The sequence below is a fragment of the Marmota flaviventris genome, chromosome 3 (genome assembly GCF_047511675.1).
Source record: "Marmota flaviventris isolate mMarFla1 chromosome 3, mMarFla1.hap1, whole genome shotgun sequence".
In the NCBI taxonomy this organism is placed as follows: domain Eukaryota; kingdom Metazoa; phylum Chordata; class Mammalia; order Rodentia; family Sciuridae; genus Marmota; species Marmota flaviventris.
Window position 1 is genome coordinate 120,860,129 of NC_092500.1, and position 18,936 is coordinate 120,879,064.

An 18,936-nucleotide genomic window follows, 5' to 3' on the forward strand; every position below is an offset into this window, starting at 1 on the left:
AATGTGAGTTGATAGATACATAGACAACATGCAAGTTTAGTATAAAGGGGCTAGCAGACAGATGGGTAGTCGTAAATAGGTTAGTTAGTAAACAGATTGAGATAATTAGTTGAGTTACAGTATCAAAGATGACTGTGTACAGCATCCTAGAAGGAGATTTAGGTCACAATCTGAGGACAAGATCACACTTGAGGCCAAGAGCCCAAATCCTTCCCCCTTTCCATCTCACTTGTCCTGCCTATTACTTCACTCCATTGCTATATGTTCAAACTACCTAGATCACAATTCTTGACATGCATTAGGATACAAGACATGGACTCCAATAAACTTTTTAGAAACCTGAGTTACTCATATTCCAGGTGCCATTTAGCTTCCAAATGTAATAAGCCACCAAAAGAGAACTTCTGGGATCAGATCTTGTACCTTTCCTTTCCCCTGACATAGAAGCATAGACTCCTCACCAACATCTTCAGGTAGGTGATGATGGTATCTGTCACCTTCTGGCACAGTGCAGTTGACATTTTATTATTTAAGATTTTGACTTCTAATAGCTTGAGAGTTTCTAAGACATTATCAGCTGATACCTGTAGGAAAGAGAGAACTCAAGGGGAAAGTAATGTTGAAGGGTGAAAATAGTAAAATGGATAACAATCCCTGGTAGAGAAAGGAACAGGAAGAGCGGACCTAGGGAGTGGATTAAAGCTGGGTCAGGGTTTGTGTAGAGGTGTGGGTCAGACCAAGGACATGGAAACCAGGCCTGGAGCTGTGAATGGACTGGAGACCATGTAGTGTTCTGCTGATTAGAAATTCTCCCCATCCTCCTTGTATAGTGGTTATGTGCCCAACCCACTACTTTGGTGGAGGTGGTCCTGCCCTGGCTGGAGCCAGGAAGGTATCTGAAACATCCTCACCTCACCAGCAACTTGGAGGGCATCCATAAATTTCTTGATGTTCCTTCCTGTGATATCCCACATCAAGTCCCTTTCAGAGGTCGCTAACATAGCTGTAAATATCTCTGTAAACAATAAAGAAGTTGAGGAAGAGAGCTGTTTATTTCATTTAGGAGTTGGGTATTTCCTTAGAAGTATTTCACCATGGTATGGAGAAAATGCACACACACACACACACAAAGACATTTAAGAATAAAAAGGGAGAGCTGGGGTTGTGGCTCTGTGGTAGAGCGCTCGCCTAGCATGCACGTGGCACTGGGTTCAATCCTCAGTACCACATAAATGTAAAATAAAGATATTGTGTCCACCTAAAACTGAAGAATAAATATTTTTTAAAAAAGAATAAAAAGGGATTGCAGCTGTAGCTCAGTGTCAGAATGCTTGCCTAGTATGTGTGAGGCACTGGGTTTGATCCTCAGCACCACATAAAATAAGGTAAAGGTATTGTATCCATCTACAACTAAAAAACAATTTTTTTAATTTAAAAAAAACAATAAGAAGACATATTTTAACTCCTGATTCCAACTCTGTCATAATATAACATATTAAGCAATCTTTAACTCCAGGAATCTCTACTTCCTCATGCATGAAATAAGTATAAGAAAGATTAACATGAGAATCAAAAATAATGGGATATGTGTTAGTAGATATCAACTTTCTGGATCTACTCCAGTCTGTTGGATAACATCATTTCCCCAAGGTCATACATGCCTTTTAAGGGACCAGTGAGTTTTAAGGGTGGTGAGTGTTTATCCACAGAACTAAAAGTTATAATTATACAAACTACAAAGCATGTTACATTAACCTGAGTCATGAGTTAATATTATTCAGAAAGAAAATAACTTAGCACATTGATTAGTTGGGTCTCAGTTTACTATTATTAAGGATAATTTATTCATTTAAATGCTTCATTTGTTTTTATTAAAGACATTACTTAACCTTGCCATGCCTTACTTTACTTAAAGGGCGTGTGGTCATCTTTGTGGTCCTCATCATTGTATTGTAGTTTTTACCTACCTCACAGAGTTGTTATGAGCATTATGTGAGACAATATATGTAGAAGAGTAACTAGCATGTAGTAAGAACTCAATAAAAGCTTATTATTTTATTCACAATTACAAAATTGAGCACACTGCTTAAATCCACAGCACAACTGAAAGCAGGGAGCCATTCATTGTTGTTGTTGTTGTTTGGGGTGGGGGGGTACTGGAGTTGAATCCGGAGGCACTTTACTACTGAGCAACATCCCCAGACATTTTTATTGTTTTATTTTGGGACAAGATCTAATTGCTGACAAGTATGTACCACCATGCTGAGAAGCATTCATTGCCATTTTTAGACAAGGCGATGCACATTATACCATGTTGTAGGGATGCAGGTGATACCTCCACAAAACAACCAGAAAGGAGATATGTGCACAAAGGAGGAGAGGGAGGGGAAGTAAAAGAGACACAGAAAGATGCCATTTAAAACAAACAAATGAACCCAAGATCCAAAAGACATGCAGAAAGTGAATACTAGGAAAGCCAACAAAATCAACACTAATTTTATAAAACATTCTCTCAGCCACCTGCTGTGCAGAAGGAGGAGCAGCAGAGGACTGTGACCCCGGCCCACTGCATGCAGTAGAGCAACCCCATCTACCAACATGGTAGCTTCAGCTTCCTCTCCAGCTTCCATCTAGTGACAACAGCCAGGACCTACAAGACCATTATCCTGGTTCCTGTAGGCAAGGTACTGGTAACCTGTAGGGATACTCCAAGATTATAAAATAGAAACTGTAATACCTCGAATGGATACTGCTAGAGAGGAAGATATTCAGAAATTGCCCAAAAGAAACCAAGCTGATGCAATAATAGATTCTATTAACTGTGCAGTAGATGAAGTATCAGAGAAGGAGTCCAGAATGTGCATAATTAAAATGATCTGCAAAGCAAAGAATGAATTAAGAAAGGAAATAAGGGCAACAATTGGCCACTCCAACAAAAACATAAGAGAGGAAATACAGGTAGCAAAAGATTACTTCAAGAGAGAGATAGAGTCCCTGAAAAAAAAAGTCAGAAATATTTGAAATGAAGGATACAATAAATCAAATAAAAAATTCAATAGAAAACATCAACAACAGACTAGATCACTTGGAAGACAGAATCTCAGGCAATGAAGACAAAATATATAATCTTGAAAATAAAGTTGACAACACAGTGAAGATGGTGAGAAACCATGAACAGAACCTTCAAGAATTATGAGCCAACATGAAAAGACCAAATCTAAGAATTATTGGGATAGAGGAAGGCACAGAGATACAAACAAAAGGAATGCACAATCTCTTCAATGAAATAATATCAGAAAATTTCCCAAGCATGAAGAGCAAATTGGAAAACCAAATACAAGAGGCTTACAGAACACCAAATGTACAAAATTACAACAGATCTACACCAAGGCATATTATAATGAAAATACCTACCATACAGAATAAAAATAGAATTTTAAAAGCTGCAAGAAAAAAGTTTCAAATTACATAAGGGGAACTCAGCAAATTTCTCAACACAGACTATCAGAGCTAAGAGATCCTGGAACAACAAATACCAAGCTCTGAAAGAAAATGAATGCCAACCAAGAATCTTATATCCAGAAAAATTAAGTTTCAGATTTGATGACAAAGTAAAAAATTTCCATGATAAACAAAAATCAAAGCCTGCACTACATACAGAATATTCTTGGCAAAAAAAAAAAATTCCATGAAGAAATGAAAAACAACAATGAAAATCAGCAAAGGGAGGAAGTACACTAAAGGAAAATCCAATAAAAGGAGAAATCAACTCAAAAACCAAAAATAAACCAAAATTACCAGGAACACAAACCATGTCTTAATAATAACCCTGAATGTTAATGTCCTAAACTCATTAATTAAAAGACATAGACTGACATATTGAATTAAAAAAAATAAAAGATCCAACAATATTCTGCCTTCAAGAGACTCACAGGAAAAGATATCCACAGACTGAAGGTGAAAGGATGGGAAAAAACATATCACTCACATGGGCCACGTAACACACAGGGGTTTCCATCCTAATATTAGATAAAGTGGACTTCAAACCAAAGTTAGTCAGAAGAAATACATTACATATTGCTTAAGGGAATCATACATCAACAAGACATAACAATCATAAATATCGAAGTCACGAAGATGGCGGCGAGGGGAGTGCATTGCCCCCGTGTGCCGCGTCACTGTGTGGGAGAATGACGAGTCAGGACTGCTAAAGGCTATCTTTTTAGGAATTTCCAGCAATAGTGGGGTGCTCCGGAACCTGGAGGAAGGATTTCCATCGCACGAGGATCGGCTACGGGGACTCAAACGCGAGAGATTTGTCGCACGGAGGGTAACACTGCTTATTCAGCAAATCGCGCCACGGCTAGAGTCTGCAGCACGGGCAGGGAAACGAGGAGATAGCGACGCAGGGATACAGCTCTGCAGTTTCTGCCAGCCGTGCAAGCACCGTACTCAGTGCTGAATTCTGGGTTCGAGACGGGGGAAGGAGGCGGTCCAATTCGGTTCTCCACACCGGTCAGATCACAGAGGAGGCCAGCGGCCACCATCTTGGAGAGCTGACGTCACCATTCCTGTTTTCGACTGACCGCAGCTCATTCAGCCATAGAACAGGTAATTTCAGGCTGCCATTCGCCTGCGGCTTGCAGACAGATTACTCAGGCTCAGTGCTAAATAACCCGTGGAAACTGCTTCTTGGAGCCTGCTCTTATCAGAGCATACACCGAGCACAGAGCGGCTGAGTTCCGGCTCCCGGAACTGCTCTGGCCCAGGGCTAAGGAGCCCGCGGAAACTGCTTCTCGGTCTGGGTCCTGCTGAGTACTGTGGAGGTAAATACCAACCGAGCCTTCGTGGGCAGTGGCAACAAGACTGAGACGGGGCCTGTGAGGGCCGGTCAGGACTCACACGTTGCTTTGGCCACCCGCTAAAGGGAACGAAATGCTGCCATTCGCATAGGATACCAACATGGCAGAGATCTGATGTCATCAGAAAGCGGCGGAGGAGAGAACTTCATCAATACCAGTGGCGACAGAAACAGTTGGTCTCCTGGTAGGGAGGATGAGTCACAGACACCTGAGTCTCTCTCGCTTTCTCTTCGAGCCAGAGGGGAGGAGCCGGGCTACTACAGAGCAATAGTAACAAAAACAGCATGGTACTGGTACCAAAACAGGCGGGTGGACCAATGGTACAGAATAGAGGACACAGAAACCAATCCACAAAACTACAACTATCTTATATTTGATAAAGGGGCTAAAAGCATGCAATGGAGGAAGGATAGCATCTTCAACAAATGGTGCTGGGAAAACTGGAAATCCATATGCAACAAAATGAAACTGAAACCCTTTCTCTCGCCATGCACAAAAGTTAATTCAAAATGGATCAAGGAGCTTGATATCAAATCAGAGACACGGCATCTGATAGAAGAAAAAGTTGGCTACGATCTACATACGGTGGGGTCGGGCTCCAAATTCCTCAATAGGACACCCATAGCACAAAAGTTAATAACTAGAATCAACAAATGGGACTTACTCAAACTAAAAAGTTTTTTCTCAGCAAAAGAAACAATAAGAGAGGTAAATAGGGAGCCTACACCCTGGGAACAAAGCTTTACTCCTCACACTTCAGATAGAGCCCTAATATCCAGAGTATACAAAGAACTCCAAAAATTAGACAATAAGATAACAAACAACCCAATCAACAAATGGGCCAAGGACCTGAACAGACACTTCTCAGAGGAGGACATACAGTCAATCAACAAGTACATGAAAAAATGCTCACCATCTCTAGCAGTCAGAGAAATGCAAATCAAAACCACCCTAAGATACCATCTCACTCCAGTAAGATTGGCAGCCATTATGAAGTCAAACAACAACAAGTGCTGGCGAGGATGTGGAGAAAAGGGTACACTTGTACATTGCTGGTGGGACTGCAAATTGGTGCAGCCAATTTGGAAAGCAGTATGGAGATTTCTTGGAAAGCTGGGAATGGAGCCACCATTTGACCCAGCTATTCCCCTTCTCGGTCTATTCCCTAAAGACCTAAAAAGAGCATGCTACAGGGACACTGCTACATCGATGTTCATAGCAGCACAATTCACAATAGCAAGACTGTGGAACCAACCTAGATGCCCTTCAATAGACGAATGGATAAAAAAAAATGTGGCATTTATACACAATGGAGTATTACTCTGCATTAAAAAATGACAAAATCATAGAATTTGCAGGGAAATGGATGGCATTAGAGCAGATTATGCTAAGTGAAGCTAGCCAATCCCTAAAAAACAAATGCCAAATGTCTTCTTTGATATAAGGAGAGTAACTAAGAACAGAGTAGGGACGAAGAGCAGGAGAAGAAGATTAACATTCAACAGGGATGAGAGGTGGGAGGGAAAGGGAGAGAGAAGGGAAATTGCATGGAAATGGAAGGAGACCCTCAGGGTTATACAAAAGTACATACAAGAGGAAGTGAGGGGAAAGGGAAAAATAATGCAAGGGGGAGAAATGAATGACAGTAGAGGGGGTAGAGAGAGAAGAGGGGAGGGGAGGGGGGATAGTAGAGGATAGGAAAGGCAGCAGAACACAACAGACACTAGTATGGAAATATGTAAATCAATGGATGTGTAACTGATGTGATTCTGCAATCTGTATATGGGGTAAAAATGGGAGTTCATAACCCACTTGAATCAAAGTGTGAAATATGATATGTCAAGAACTATGTAATGTTTTGAACAACCAACAATAAAAAATTTAAAAAAAAAACAATCATTAATATCTATGGCCCAAACAAAGGAGCATCTACATATATCAAACAAACCCTTCTTGATTTCAAGAAGCAAATAGATCACAACACAATAATAGTGTGTGATTTTAACACACCTCTCTCGCCACTGGATAGATCTCCAAATAAAAACTAAACAAAGGAATTATAGAACTCAATAATACAATCAATAACTTAGACTTAACAGACATATATAGAGTATTTCATCATCGAGCAATACACCTTCTTCTCAACAGCACATGGATCCTTCTCTAAAATAGACCATATATTATGCCACAAAGCAACTCTCAGCAAATACAAAAAAAAAAAAAAATAGACTACGCTGTATTCTATCAGTTCATAATGGAATGAAACTAGAAATCATTGATAAAATAATAGAAGCTACTCCAAAACCTGGAAACTAAATAATATGATATTAAATGAGCAATGGATAGCAGAAGACATCAAGGAGGAGATTAAAAAATTCCTAGAGGTATATGAGAACACTGAGACAATATATCAAAATCTCTGGAATACTATGAAGGCAGTGCTAAGAGGAAATTTCATTGCATTGAGCTCATTCAATGAAATAATAAAAAGTCAATAAATGACCTAACATTACATCTCAGAGCCCTAGAAAAAATAAATCAACACAGTAGAAGAAGACAGGAAATAATTTAAATCAGAGCTGAAATCAATGAAATTGAAACAAAAAATAATAATTTTTAAGAATCAACAAAATGAAAAGTTGGTTCTTTTTTTATTTCTTTCATATATGACAATAGTGGAATGTATTACATTCATAATTATCCATTCACAGCACAATTTTTCATAACTCTGTATATAAAGTATGTTCACAGCAAATTATGCCATTATATATGAGCTCTCTTATTGATTTTTTTTGCATTACAATTCTTAATACACCTTTATACTACAATTTATCATATCTCTGTTGAAAAGTTGGTTCTTTGAAAAAATAAAATTGATTAAACTCTTAGTCCTGCTAACAAAGAAGAGAAAAAAACTCAAATCACTAAAATTCATGATGAAAAAGAAAAATATTGAACTGAGATTGTGGCTCAGTGGTAGGGTACTTGCCTAGCACATGTGAGGCACTGGGTCTGATCTTCAGCACCACATTAAAAAAATAAAGTTATGTCATCTTTAACTAAAAAAATATTTTAAAAAAAGGAAATATCACGATGGACACTATTGAAATACAGAAGATAATTAGAAGTTATTTTCAAAATTTATGCTCCAATAAAATAGAAAATCTTGACGACATTGACAATTTCCTAGAAACATATGATCTACCCAAACTGAATCAGGAGGACATACACAATTTAAACAGATAAATTTCAAGCAAGGAAATAGAAGAAATCATCAAAAGCCTACCAACAAAGAAAAGTCCAGGACCAGATGGATTCTCAGCTGAGTTCTACAAGGCCTTCTAAAAAGAACTAATACCAATACTCCTCAAAATATTCCATGAAAGAGAAAAGGAGGGAACCCTTCCAAACTCATCTTATGAGGCTAGCATCATCCTGATACCAAAACCAAAGACACATCAAGGAAAGAAAACTTCAGACTCAAGTCCCTGATGAACATAGACACAAAAATTCTCAATAAAATCCTGGGCCAACCGCATACTAAAACATATTAAAAAGATAGTGCACCATGATCAAGTGGGGTTCATCCCAGGGTTGCAGGGTTGGTTCAACATACAGAAATCAATATGTAATACATCATGTATCAATGAACTTAAAGACAAGAATCATATATTATCTCAAGAGATGCTGAAAAAGCATTCGATAAAATACAGTACCTCTTCATGTTCAAAATACTAGAAAAAGTACGAGTAGTACAATCATTGTAAAAGCTATCTATGCTAATTCCAAAGCCAACATCATTCTAAGTGGAGAAAAATCTGAAGCATTCCCACTAAAAACTGGAACAAGACAAGGATGCCCTCTTTCACCACTTCTATTCAATATAGTCCTTGAAATTCTAGCCAGAGCAATCAGACAGACAAAACAAATTGAAGGGATACACATAGGAAAAGAAGAACTCACTATCACTATTTGCCCATGACAAGATTCTATATTTAGAAGATCCAAAAAATTCTACCAGAAAACTTCTAAAACTAATAAATGAATTCAGCAAAGTAGCAAGATATAAAATCAATACCCATAAATCAAATTTCTATATATAAATGATGAATCCACTGAAAGAGAAATTAGGAAAACTACCCCATTAAAAATAGCTTCAATCTAACAAAAGAGGTGAAAGACCTCTACAATGTAAACTACAGAACACTAAAGAAGGAAATTGAAGAAGACCTTAGAAGATGGAAAGATTTCCAATGTTCTTGGAAGACAGAGTTAATATTGTCAAAATGGCCATACTACCAAAACTGATTTAATGCAATGCCTACTAAAATCCCAATGACATTCTTCATAGAACTAAAAAAAAACAATCATGAAATTCATTTGGAAAAATAAGAGACCCAGAATAGCCAAAGCAATCCTTAGAAAGAAAAGTGCAATAGGAAACATCACAATACCAGACCTTAAACTATACTATAGAGCAATAGTAACAAAAACAGCATAGAATTGGCACCAAAATAGCCATGTAGACCAATGGTGCAGAATAGAAGACACAGAGACCAACCCACATGAACACAGTTATCTCATACTAGACAAAGGCACCAAAAATATACATTGGAGAAAGGATAGCCTTTTCAACAAATGGTGTTATAAAAACCAGAAATCCATATGTAGCAAAATGAAATTAAACCACTATTTCTCACCATGCACAAAACTCAACTCAAAGAGGATCAAGGACCTAGGACTTGAACCAGAGACCCTGTATCTAATAGAAGAAAATGTGGGCCCAAATCTTCATCATGTTGGATTAGGCCCCAACTTCCTTAACAAGACTCCTAAAGCACAAGAAATAAAATCAAGAATCAATAAATGAGATAAATTCAAACTAAAAAGCTTCTTCTTAGCAAAAGAAACAATTAATGAAGTGAAGAAAGAGCCTACATCTTGGGAGCAAATTTTTACCACATATACATTAGATAGAGCACTAATCTCTAAGATATATAAAGAACTCAAAAAACTTAACACCTAAAAAACAAACAACCCAATCAATATAATTAAGACTGGAGATAGTTAAAGAGAGAATAACCAAATTGAATTTATCCATTATACAAAGCAGAGAAACACAACAATTTTTCATAAAAGAACAATGAACAGATATGGAAGAAAGAGGAGTTCTACAAGAATAGAGGGAAGGCAATATATAAAAGTAACTGAGAATTTCCAGAAGTGAAAAAGGCCAGAATCTTCTCATTTAAAGTGCACCATAGGTATTATCTAAAGATAAAACCATGCTTTAGTAAAACTTCAGAAATCAGGGGTAAAAAGAAAAATCCTAAAACCATGAGAATGAAATACAAATCACCTACAAAAGAATAGGCAACTTATGGCATACTTATGGCAATAAGACATGGCATGGAGGAAGTAAGGAAACAAAAAGAAGTATGCTGTACTCATTGTACAGTAATGACTAAAGAAGTATAAAGAATGTAAAACTATCAAAGTAATAAAAAGGAGAAACCGAATGGTTTAAAACCAACTCAAAAAAAATCAATAAAATAAAATAAAACCAACTCAATCCAAAGAATAAAGAGAGAAAAGAAAAATTAGGGACACAGAACAAGTGGCACATTGAGAATGTGCTTTTAAAAGATGGTAGATATTCCAGAAGTGGTGGCACATTCTTGTAATCCTAGTGACTCTAGAGGCTGAGGCAGGAGGATTTCAAGTTGAGGCCAACCTCAAAAACTCAGCAAGACCCTCAGCAACTTAGAGAGATCCTGTCTCAAATAAAAAGTATAAAAAGGACTGGTGATATAGCTCAGTGTTAAAATGTCCCTAGGTTCAACCCCCAGTACCAAAAATTTAAAAATATTTTTTAAAAAAAGATGGTAGATGTACATCCAAATATTACCACCTACATTCAATGTAAATTGAGTAAATATTCTAAGTAAAAGAAAAAGATTGTTGGTATACTTTATTAAAAAGAAAACAGGGATGGGCATGTAACTCAGAAGTAGAGTACTTGTCCAGATTGGGCAAGGCCCTGGGTTCAATCCCTAGAACTAAAAAAGAAAACCTACCATGTGCTATTTATAAGCAAAGGATACAAGATTGAAGGGGCTGTAGTTCATTGGCAGAGCGCTTGCCTAGCATGGATGAGGCACCTGGTTCAATCCTCAGCACCACATAAAAATACATAAAGGCAAGCTGTCCATCTACAACTCCAAAACGAATTTAAATTTTAAAAAAATACAATAAAAAAATAGACTATATAAATACTAATCAAAATAAAGCTAGTATGGGAGTGGGAATTTAGTTCAGTGGTAGAATACTTACCTAGCATGCATGAGGCCCTGGGTTTGACCCTCATACAAAAAAGAAAAAAGAGGAGGAGAAAAAAAGAAGAAAAGCTAGCATAGGTAGATCAACAGAAAATAAAATAGATCTGCAGGCAAAGAGAACATTTCACATTTAATTCATCAAGGAGAACATTTCACATTTAATTCATCAAAAAGTATATTAATTTCCCCTTCCTTTTCTCTTTCTCTAGCTCCTTATCGTGCTGGTGAGACTCAAACACAAGAACTCAGGCATGCAAAACACAGATTTCTAATTACATTGTAGACAAAGAACATGTTCTGTATAAATTTTTGTTCAAAATCTGTAGAGATTAGCCTTAGTTCCCAGTATATTATGCGTTTTTTATGTGTGTGTATGCTAGAGAAGAATACATATCAATTTTGGATACAGTTAAGTTTATTTTATCAATTTTGCTAGTTATAGCTTTCAAATATGTATTTATACTTTCGTTTTATCCAGTCTAAGAGTTAAAATCTCCACTTTCAGTCTGGGTTTACCAATTTCTATTTTTTATTGATAATTTTATGTTTTATATATTTAAAGTTATGTTATTAGACTCATAAATTCAGATTGTTGTATCTCAGGGAAAAAGGGGACTGGAGAGGTGAGGTGGCATGGGTGCAGGAAAGATGGTGGAATGAGATGGATATCATTATTCTAGGTACATGTATAACTGCACATATGGTGCGACTCTACATTGAGTACAACCAGAGAAATAAAAGTTGTGCTCCATTTGTGTACAATGAATCAAAATGCATTCTGCTGTCATATATACCTAATTGGAATAGAAAATAAAATATATCTGCAAGATGGAGTTTAGTGTTAAAGTATGTTCTTTGCATACCCAAGGCCCTGTGTTTAAACCCTTCAATCCTTCTTTTCATAATACTGAACATGGACTTTGGAAGATTTATTTGCCAGTTGACACAGTGGTAGGCTTTATTAGTAGAGGGGGCTGGAGGGAAAGTACAGGAAAAGGGATTTATCTTCCTATTCCAGCTGCTTCTGGTCCATTCCTATGGCCTGGCACATTTATGGGACTCCAGAGGTGCTCACTCTCAGCACACTCTTTTACCAATCCCACCCCTTGATCACTGTCCCCATGACTGGAGGCAACCAGAAAAACAAATGTGCATAGCAGTTTCATTTGTTATAGCCAAAAGCTAAACCACCAAAATGCCCTTCAATAGGTGAATGGCTAAACAAACTGTGACACATCCACACCATGGAATACTACTCATTTTTCACCATTGGTTACTACTATATCGAATCATTACTTTCAAAATTGACAAACATCATGTTTTTCCTACCTTGCCTGTACAAATTGAGTTACAGAGTAACCAAACAGTTGCTGAGAAAAGTTCTCAGCATGATTCTAGCTAGTAAATGGAAAAGGAATGAGCAAGTCATAAAACCACCTTTTCAACCTTAATGAAATTATGGATCTAACTCTGAACACTAATGAACAGTACAACCATTAGGCAAAGGCTAATGGAAACTTTATAATCAATGTCAGCTGATAACACATGAATCTACTAAAAGTGAAATTTCACAGGCTGTAGATGCAATGTAATAGGAACCACAAAGCACCACCCAGGAAATATTTGTTTTGTTGTTGTTCTATTAGGTATATATGACAGCAGAATGCACTTTGATTCATTGTACACAAATGGAGCACAATTTTTATTTCTCTGGTTGTACACAATATAGAGTTGCACCATATGTGCAGTCATATGTGTATCTAGAGTAATGATGTCCATCTCATTCTACCATCTTTCCTGCCACCTCCTCTCCCCACTCTCCCTTTTTCAGGAAGTTCCTCCACTCTTCCCATGCTCCCCACCCCCTATTATGGATTAGCATCCACTTATCATCATTCCGCCTTTGGTTTTGGGGGATTGGCTTAGTTCATTTAGCATGATATTCTCCAACTCCATCCATTTACCTGCAAATGCTATAATTTTATTCTCTTTTAATGCTTGAGTATTAGTCCATTCAACTGTTAAACTGGAAAAAAAACTAAACTACATCACAAGCAAGCACTCAGTCAAATTCATTAGATGGGAAAGTCTACAAGAAAAGTAATCCAGTTTGTCAACAAGGGCTTGTAAAAGGGGGCCAAAAATGGATGATTATAAACAAATGCAGAGTTGAATCTAATCAAGATCCTGATTCAGATAAAACAACTATGAAAAGACAATATCTTAAGAGACAGCTGAACCCATATTGGATATGCAGAGATATTAGAATTTAATAATTTATTATATGTAATTATGTATTTTTTAAAGTAATAATTTGTTAGAGATGCATGCTGAAAACTCAGATGAAGTGCGTTGTGGGGCCAGGTTGGGTGGTGCGGGCCTGTAATCTCAAATGATTCTAGAGACTGAGGCAGAAGGATCACCAGTGGCGGGTCAGTGTGGGCATCTTAACAAAATTGAGCCTTAAAAGAAAAAATTAAAAACATCAGAAAGTGTGTGTGTGTATATATACATGGTTCAGTACTAAAGCATTCCTGGGTTCAAAATAAAAGGGAGAGAAAGAAGGAAAGAAAAAGAGAAATGAAATCCGATGTCTGGAATATTAAAGATATTCCAGCCCTCACCTCTGCCTCCCCCAAATTGCAGATTACATGAAACAATACAGACAGAGGTCCTACTACCAACCCTGTCCCACGCAGGCGTCTCCTTGGGGCGGCCCTTCCTGAGCAGCACTCACCGTCGCTTACTGTCTCTTACCGCGCGAACAGGTCAGACCCCAGAGGAATCAAGTCAGCCGGTAGCGAATTTGCATCGCCCCGCCTCTGCACTAATGACTGTCAACGTTGGCCAACATCCACCGAGAGAGAAGCGTGCGCTGCCAGGCCCCCCGCGCCACTGCACCTGCAGACTCCACTACCCCGGCACAAGACAGCCAGGACCTAGAAGACCAGGGGTTTGCGAGGGCTGCGCCATTGAGCTTGGGCGGTAGAATACTGCCCGGCATTAAGTGGCATTGGGAACTCTGGACGCAACGGACCTTTAAGGCTGTGGGTGGGAATCCAGACCACAACTTCTGGTTCAGTGCCCCACTCCCTCTGCTTTTCGGACCGGTGCAGGGGTGTTTAGTTGAGCTTCTGTCCATTAGCGCCAAGTGTACTGGGCGCTCAGCAGCGGCTGACTTGATCAAATTGGCCTATATTTTACCAAATACCCCAAGGTCAAAGCGCTGCACTCGAGAATCCAAACCCTGCATTCTGGTCCTGGCTTTTGTCAGCTTATAGCATGTTTGGAGTTTCATTATTTTGTCTCTAAAACAGAGGAACCCTGCCCTGCCACCTCCACAGAGCTGTGCAGTATCTTCAGCCTCAAGAGATGAATGCGTCTAAGTGAAAGCGCTCTGGAGATGACAGTTCCGTGGAATTGTTCCTACTCCATGCACGGCACCGCCCTGCAAAGGTGGAAGAAGTTACGACTTTTTTTCAAAGGGCTCACCTTCAAATTAGGACAAAACATCCCTTCTGCTCCCTAAAGTTTCTCCTTTTTTCAGTTGGGAATTGGGCTAGTTGATTCTCAACTTTTCTGAAAGTATGATTCTATAAAATAACAGGGAGCACTTTATGCAAGCGTTCCTGGGAATGACTCTGGAAATTGTCTGGACTTCCGGACAGGGCAGGAGTATCAGGAAGAACTGCTGGAACCTGGAGGAAAGGTTTTTGAGGAGAGAAGCCAGTGATCCAACAAGCTGTGTAAAAGCTTGGATGTGGGAATTTTCAAAAGGTTATGCCAGAGTCAGTTTTTGTTATCTGCTTCCAATTCCCACTGACTGGAAGAGGGCAAGGAATTTATAATCTTCACTGTCACAGAATGTGGCCCAAGAAAACCCTAAAAAGGTCTTTAAAATTTAAACTTTAAAAATAATGTAAAAATTACATATCATCCATATTTGCTATTTCACCATAAAAAAAATTAATTCTTGTCAATTCAAACTGAAAAATAAGACACATTAGGTTTTACCCTTTTGCTTCAAATTCTCCCCATCCCTCCTAGAGTATGAATCTTCCAATTTAAGAACAACCATTGTAGGAATAGAAAGTGATTGGGACATGAAGGTCAGTCAGAGTTTGGTTGTACAAGGTTCTAAACAGCAAGCTAAAAACTTTAGAGCAATTTGCTATTCAAGTGTTTTGAACAGAAGAATTAAATGACAAAAGCAATGTCTTGGAAATATTAAGCCAAAAGCTTAATATTTTAAGGATGATTTTGCAGGGAAAAAGACCAGAAGTAAGCAAACTGGGTTGTGTGCTAAGCCATACAGTGCCATAGGGACTTCAACCTCAAGCATGGCAACAGAGGCAGGGATGTGGCTCAGTGGTAGAGTGCTTGCCAAGCATGCTCAAGGCTACAGATTCCATCCAGCAATGCAAAATAAAAGTGACATCAGGAATAGAGAGAATCAAGGCAATTAATACTAGGCTGTAAACCTGGATTGATACTTCTATCCTCCCCTCACTCCTACCTCAGAAGTTTTTTTAGTAAGAGAGTCATATTCCTAACATTAGACCCTGGGCTTCATCTCAAATATAAAATCAGAAGTTAGCCCTATGGGGATCACCAGTGAATTTCTTACTTAACAGTCTCAAATGATGACATTTGTTGAATTAAATCAAAGACCTGCTTAACAAACTCCTCTCAAACTCAAGACTTGGAAGAAAAAGTATTCTACTAGTGTAGAAATCTGCTTTCTATAGATCCACAGAGCTATTTAAACCCACAATGTCTTTGCATTTACTACTAGTAATCTCAAAGCTAAATAGTGTGCAGTTTAAAAAAACTATTGATTGGCCAGCATTTTTTCTTACTAATGTAAAGTACATGCTGCAGTAAAATCACAGCTACCAGGATTCAGATCCCCACTCTACTATTAAATCAGCTGAGTGACTTTAAGCACTCTGAGAGTCTCTCTTATAAAATGAATAGGACTTACCTTAAAGGATTCTTGTGAGATCAAATGAGAAATCCAGGCTGGGGGTGTGGCTCAGGGGTAGAGTGCTCGCCTAGCACATACGAGGCCCTGGGTTTGATCCTTAGCACCACATAAAAATAAATAGATAATAAAGGGATTATGTCCAACTAAAAAATAATATTGAAAAATGAGAAATCCCATAAAGTGCTTAACACATTGCATGCCCCATTATAAAAGCTCAATAATGTTAGTTATGGCTAATATTCATGAACTGGATTTTGTTTTAGCCTCCCTGTGCTTTTTTTAATGTTTTCTTAGGTCTTTTGGATACAGCTATAATATAAATCTAACAATAAATGAATAAAAGATAATAATAATAAATAAAGGGGCTGGGAATGTGGCTCAAGTGGTAGCGTGCTCGCCTGGCATGCGTGCGGCCCGAGTTCGATCCTCAGCACCACATACAAAACAAAGATGTTGTATCCGCCGATAACTAAAAAATAAATATTAAAAATTCTCTCTCTCTCTCTCTCTCTCTCTCCTCTCTCACTCTCTCTTTTTAAAAAAATAATAATAAATAAAGTTGGTCCTGAATGTAAATAAATCAAACTTTGAGATTTAGTCTTCTGGCAACTGGAATGGCAAATATAATGAATTCAGGAGTAATAATACATTTCAAAGGCAAACATTAGGGAGGAGGGGAAGATTATAAATTCAGTAAATTAGACAAAGGGGAATGAATAGAAGGGAGGGGGATAGGAAAAGGAAAAACAGAATTAATCTGACATAATTTTCCTATGTACATATATGAATACACCACAGTGAATACCACCATGGTGTACATCCATAAGAAAGGGGTCCTAATTAGAATAAGATATATTCCATGCTTGTATATTTATATCAAAATGGATTCTACTGTTGTATATAACTAAAAAGAATGAATAAAAGTTTTAAAAAGAAAGTAGAAAACAGGAAAGGCAAAAATAAATATTCTACTGTTATTTATGGTTTGATAGATGAACATTATTTGGGGCAAGGATAGGGAGGAACCATCATGTTTCAGGCAGGACTAAGACCTCTGAAGGGGATCTTTTCTTGGGGTCTAGCCTAGCCCTGGCATACCTTCAGTCAAGTAGTGCCTGAATATCAATCCAGAAGCTGAATTATCTCAATAAACTCAAAAAGTCTCAGGCTCACTACAAATGCATGATGGCTAAATTTACATTCATGCAATGGATTCTTTATAAAGGAGCTGTTTCCAGTAAGTAAAAGCTCATTTCTCTTTTGTGTATGAATTGAAAATTGCTTAATGAGCATATTATAACAAGGAAACCATAGGAATTTGAGTGACACATGTTACCTAGGTTCTGGGAAAGTCCATGAAATATATCTGTCTATAAGAGAAAATACCTCTATAAAGACCTTGCTCCTATCCCCAAGACCCCATGTGCCTCTCCTCATTGGCAGTTCATGATGTACTCTAACAATATTTCTCTGAAACCTAGTTATTTTTATTTCTATGTCCATATGTACCTATATATTACTTCTGCTCATTAAGTTACTCTACGATGGGTATAGGACACATCATTTTCACACATAAAACTAGCCACACTGAATTTTCACGCTGCCATGCTTATAGTGCCTCCATGAGGTTTTCAGTGGTATTTGAAAATGGGGTCTAGAACGCAGGAAACAGGTAAAAGCTGGATACAGTAATTTGATCACCCTTGGGTTAAAAAAAAAAATTTACACCCAAAGCTATGGAAGTAGTAAGATTTCTGAAGTAAATAGTATTTTTAAAGGACAGAGGCATACACATGCAAATGATCCTTGCCTTTATAGCACATATCAAACTAAACCCACAATGTAGCTAAAAGTTATAACTGAAACTATAAAACTCTTCGAAGAAAATATGGGGGGAAGGCTGCCTGACATTAGACTTGGCAATGATTCCTGGATATGACACCAAAAGCACAGGCAATAAAACTAAAACTAGATGAATATCGGAACAAAATTAAAACTTCTGTGCATCAAAGGACATTATCAACAGAACAGAAAGGCAATCTCTACAATGGGAGAAAATATCTATAAATCATATATCTGATAATCTAATATATCAGATATCTATGATATGTAAAGAACTACAACTCAATAATATGAAAACAACCTAATTTTATAATGGGCAAAAACCTGAACAGACATTTCTCCAAAGAAGATATACAAATTGTCCAGAAGCACATAGACAGATGCTCAACACCAATAATTGTTTTAGTCAGCTTTTTCACCACTGTGACAAAAGGACCCAACAAGAACAACTGTAGAAGAGGAAAATTTTATTTGGGGGCTCATGGTTTCAGCAGTCCCAAAACACAGACAGAAGCTTCCATTCCTCAGGGCTCGAGGTGAGGCAGAACTCATGGCAGAAGATTGTAGTAGAGGGAAGCAGCTCACATGATGATCAGAAGCAGGAAGACTTCACTTGCCAGATACAAAATATATATACTCCAAAGCCATGACCCCAATTCCCAGCTCCACCAGCCACACCCCACCTGCCTCCAGTTACCACTCAGTAATTTCATCAGGTGATTAATCCACTGATTGGATTAAGGCTCTCACAACATGATCTTTTCCCCTATGAAACCTCTCGAATTGTCTCACATGAGCTTTTGTGGGACACCTCACATCCAAACCATAAAACTAATCATTAGGTAAATGTAAATCAAAGAGACCATGAGATACTCTCTCAACCCATTAGGATGGCTACTATTAGTAT

General features: G+C 37.9%; 1 protein-coding gene across 1 annotated transcript in view; it reads right to left on the minus strand.

The window, feature by feature from the left end:
• Window positions 1–18,936, minus strand: part of LOC114082605 (maestro heat-like repeat-containing protein family member 1) — a 105,627-nt gene that overhangs the window by 61,306 nt on the left and 25,385 nt on the right. Inside the window, exons 3-4 of the mRNA XM_071609304.1 lie at window positions 912–1,015; window positions 462–584 (exon numbers count right to left, since the gene is read on the minus strand). Coding sequence (XP_071465405.1) covers window positions 462–584; window positions 912–1,015 — 227 coding nt within the window. The remainder of the gene's footprint in view (window positions 1–461; window positions 585–911; window positions 1,016–18,936) is intronic.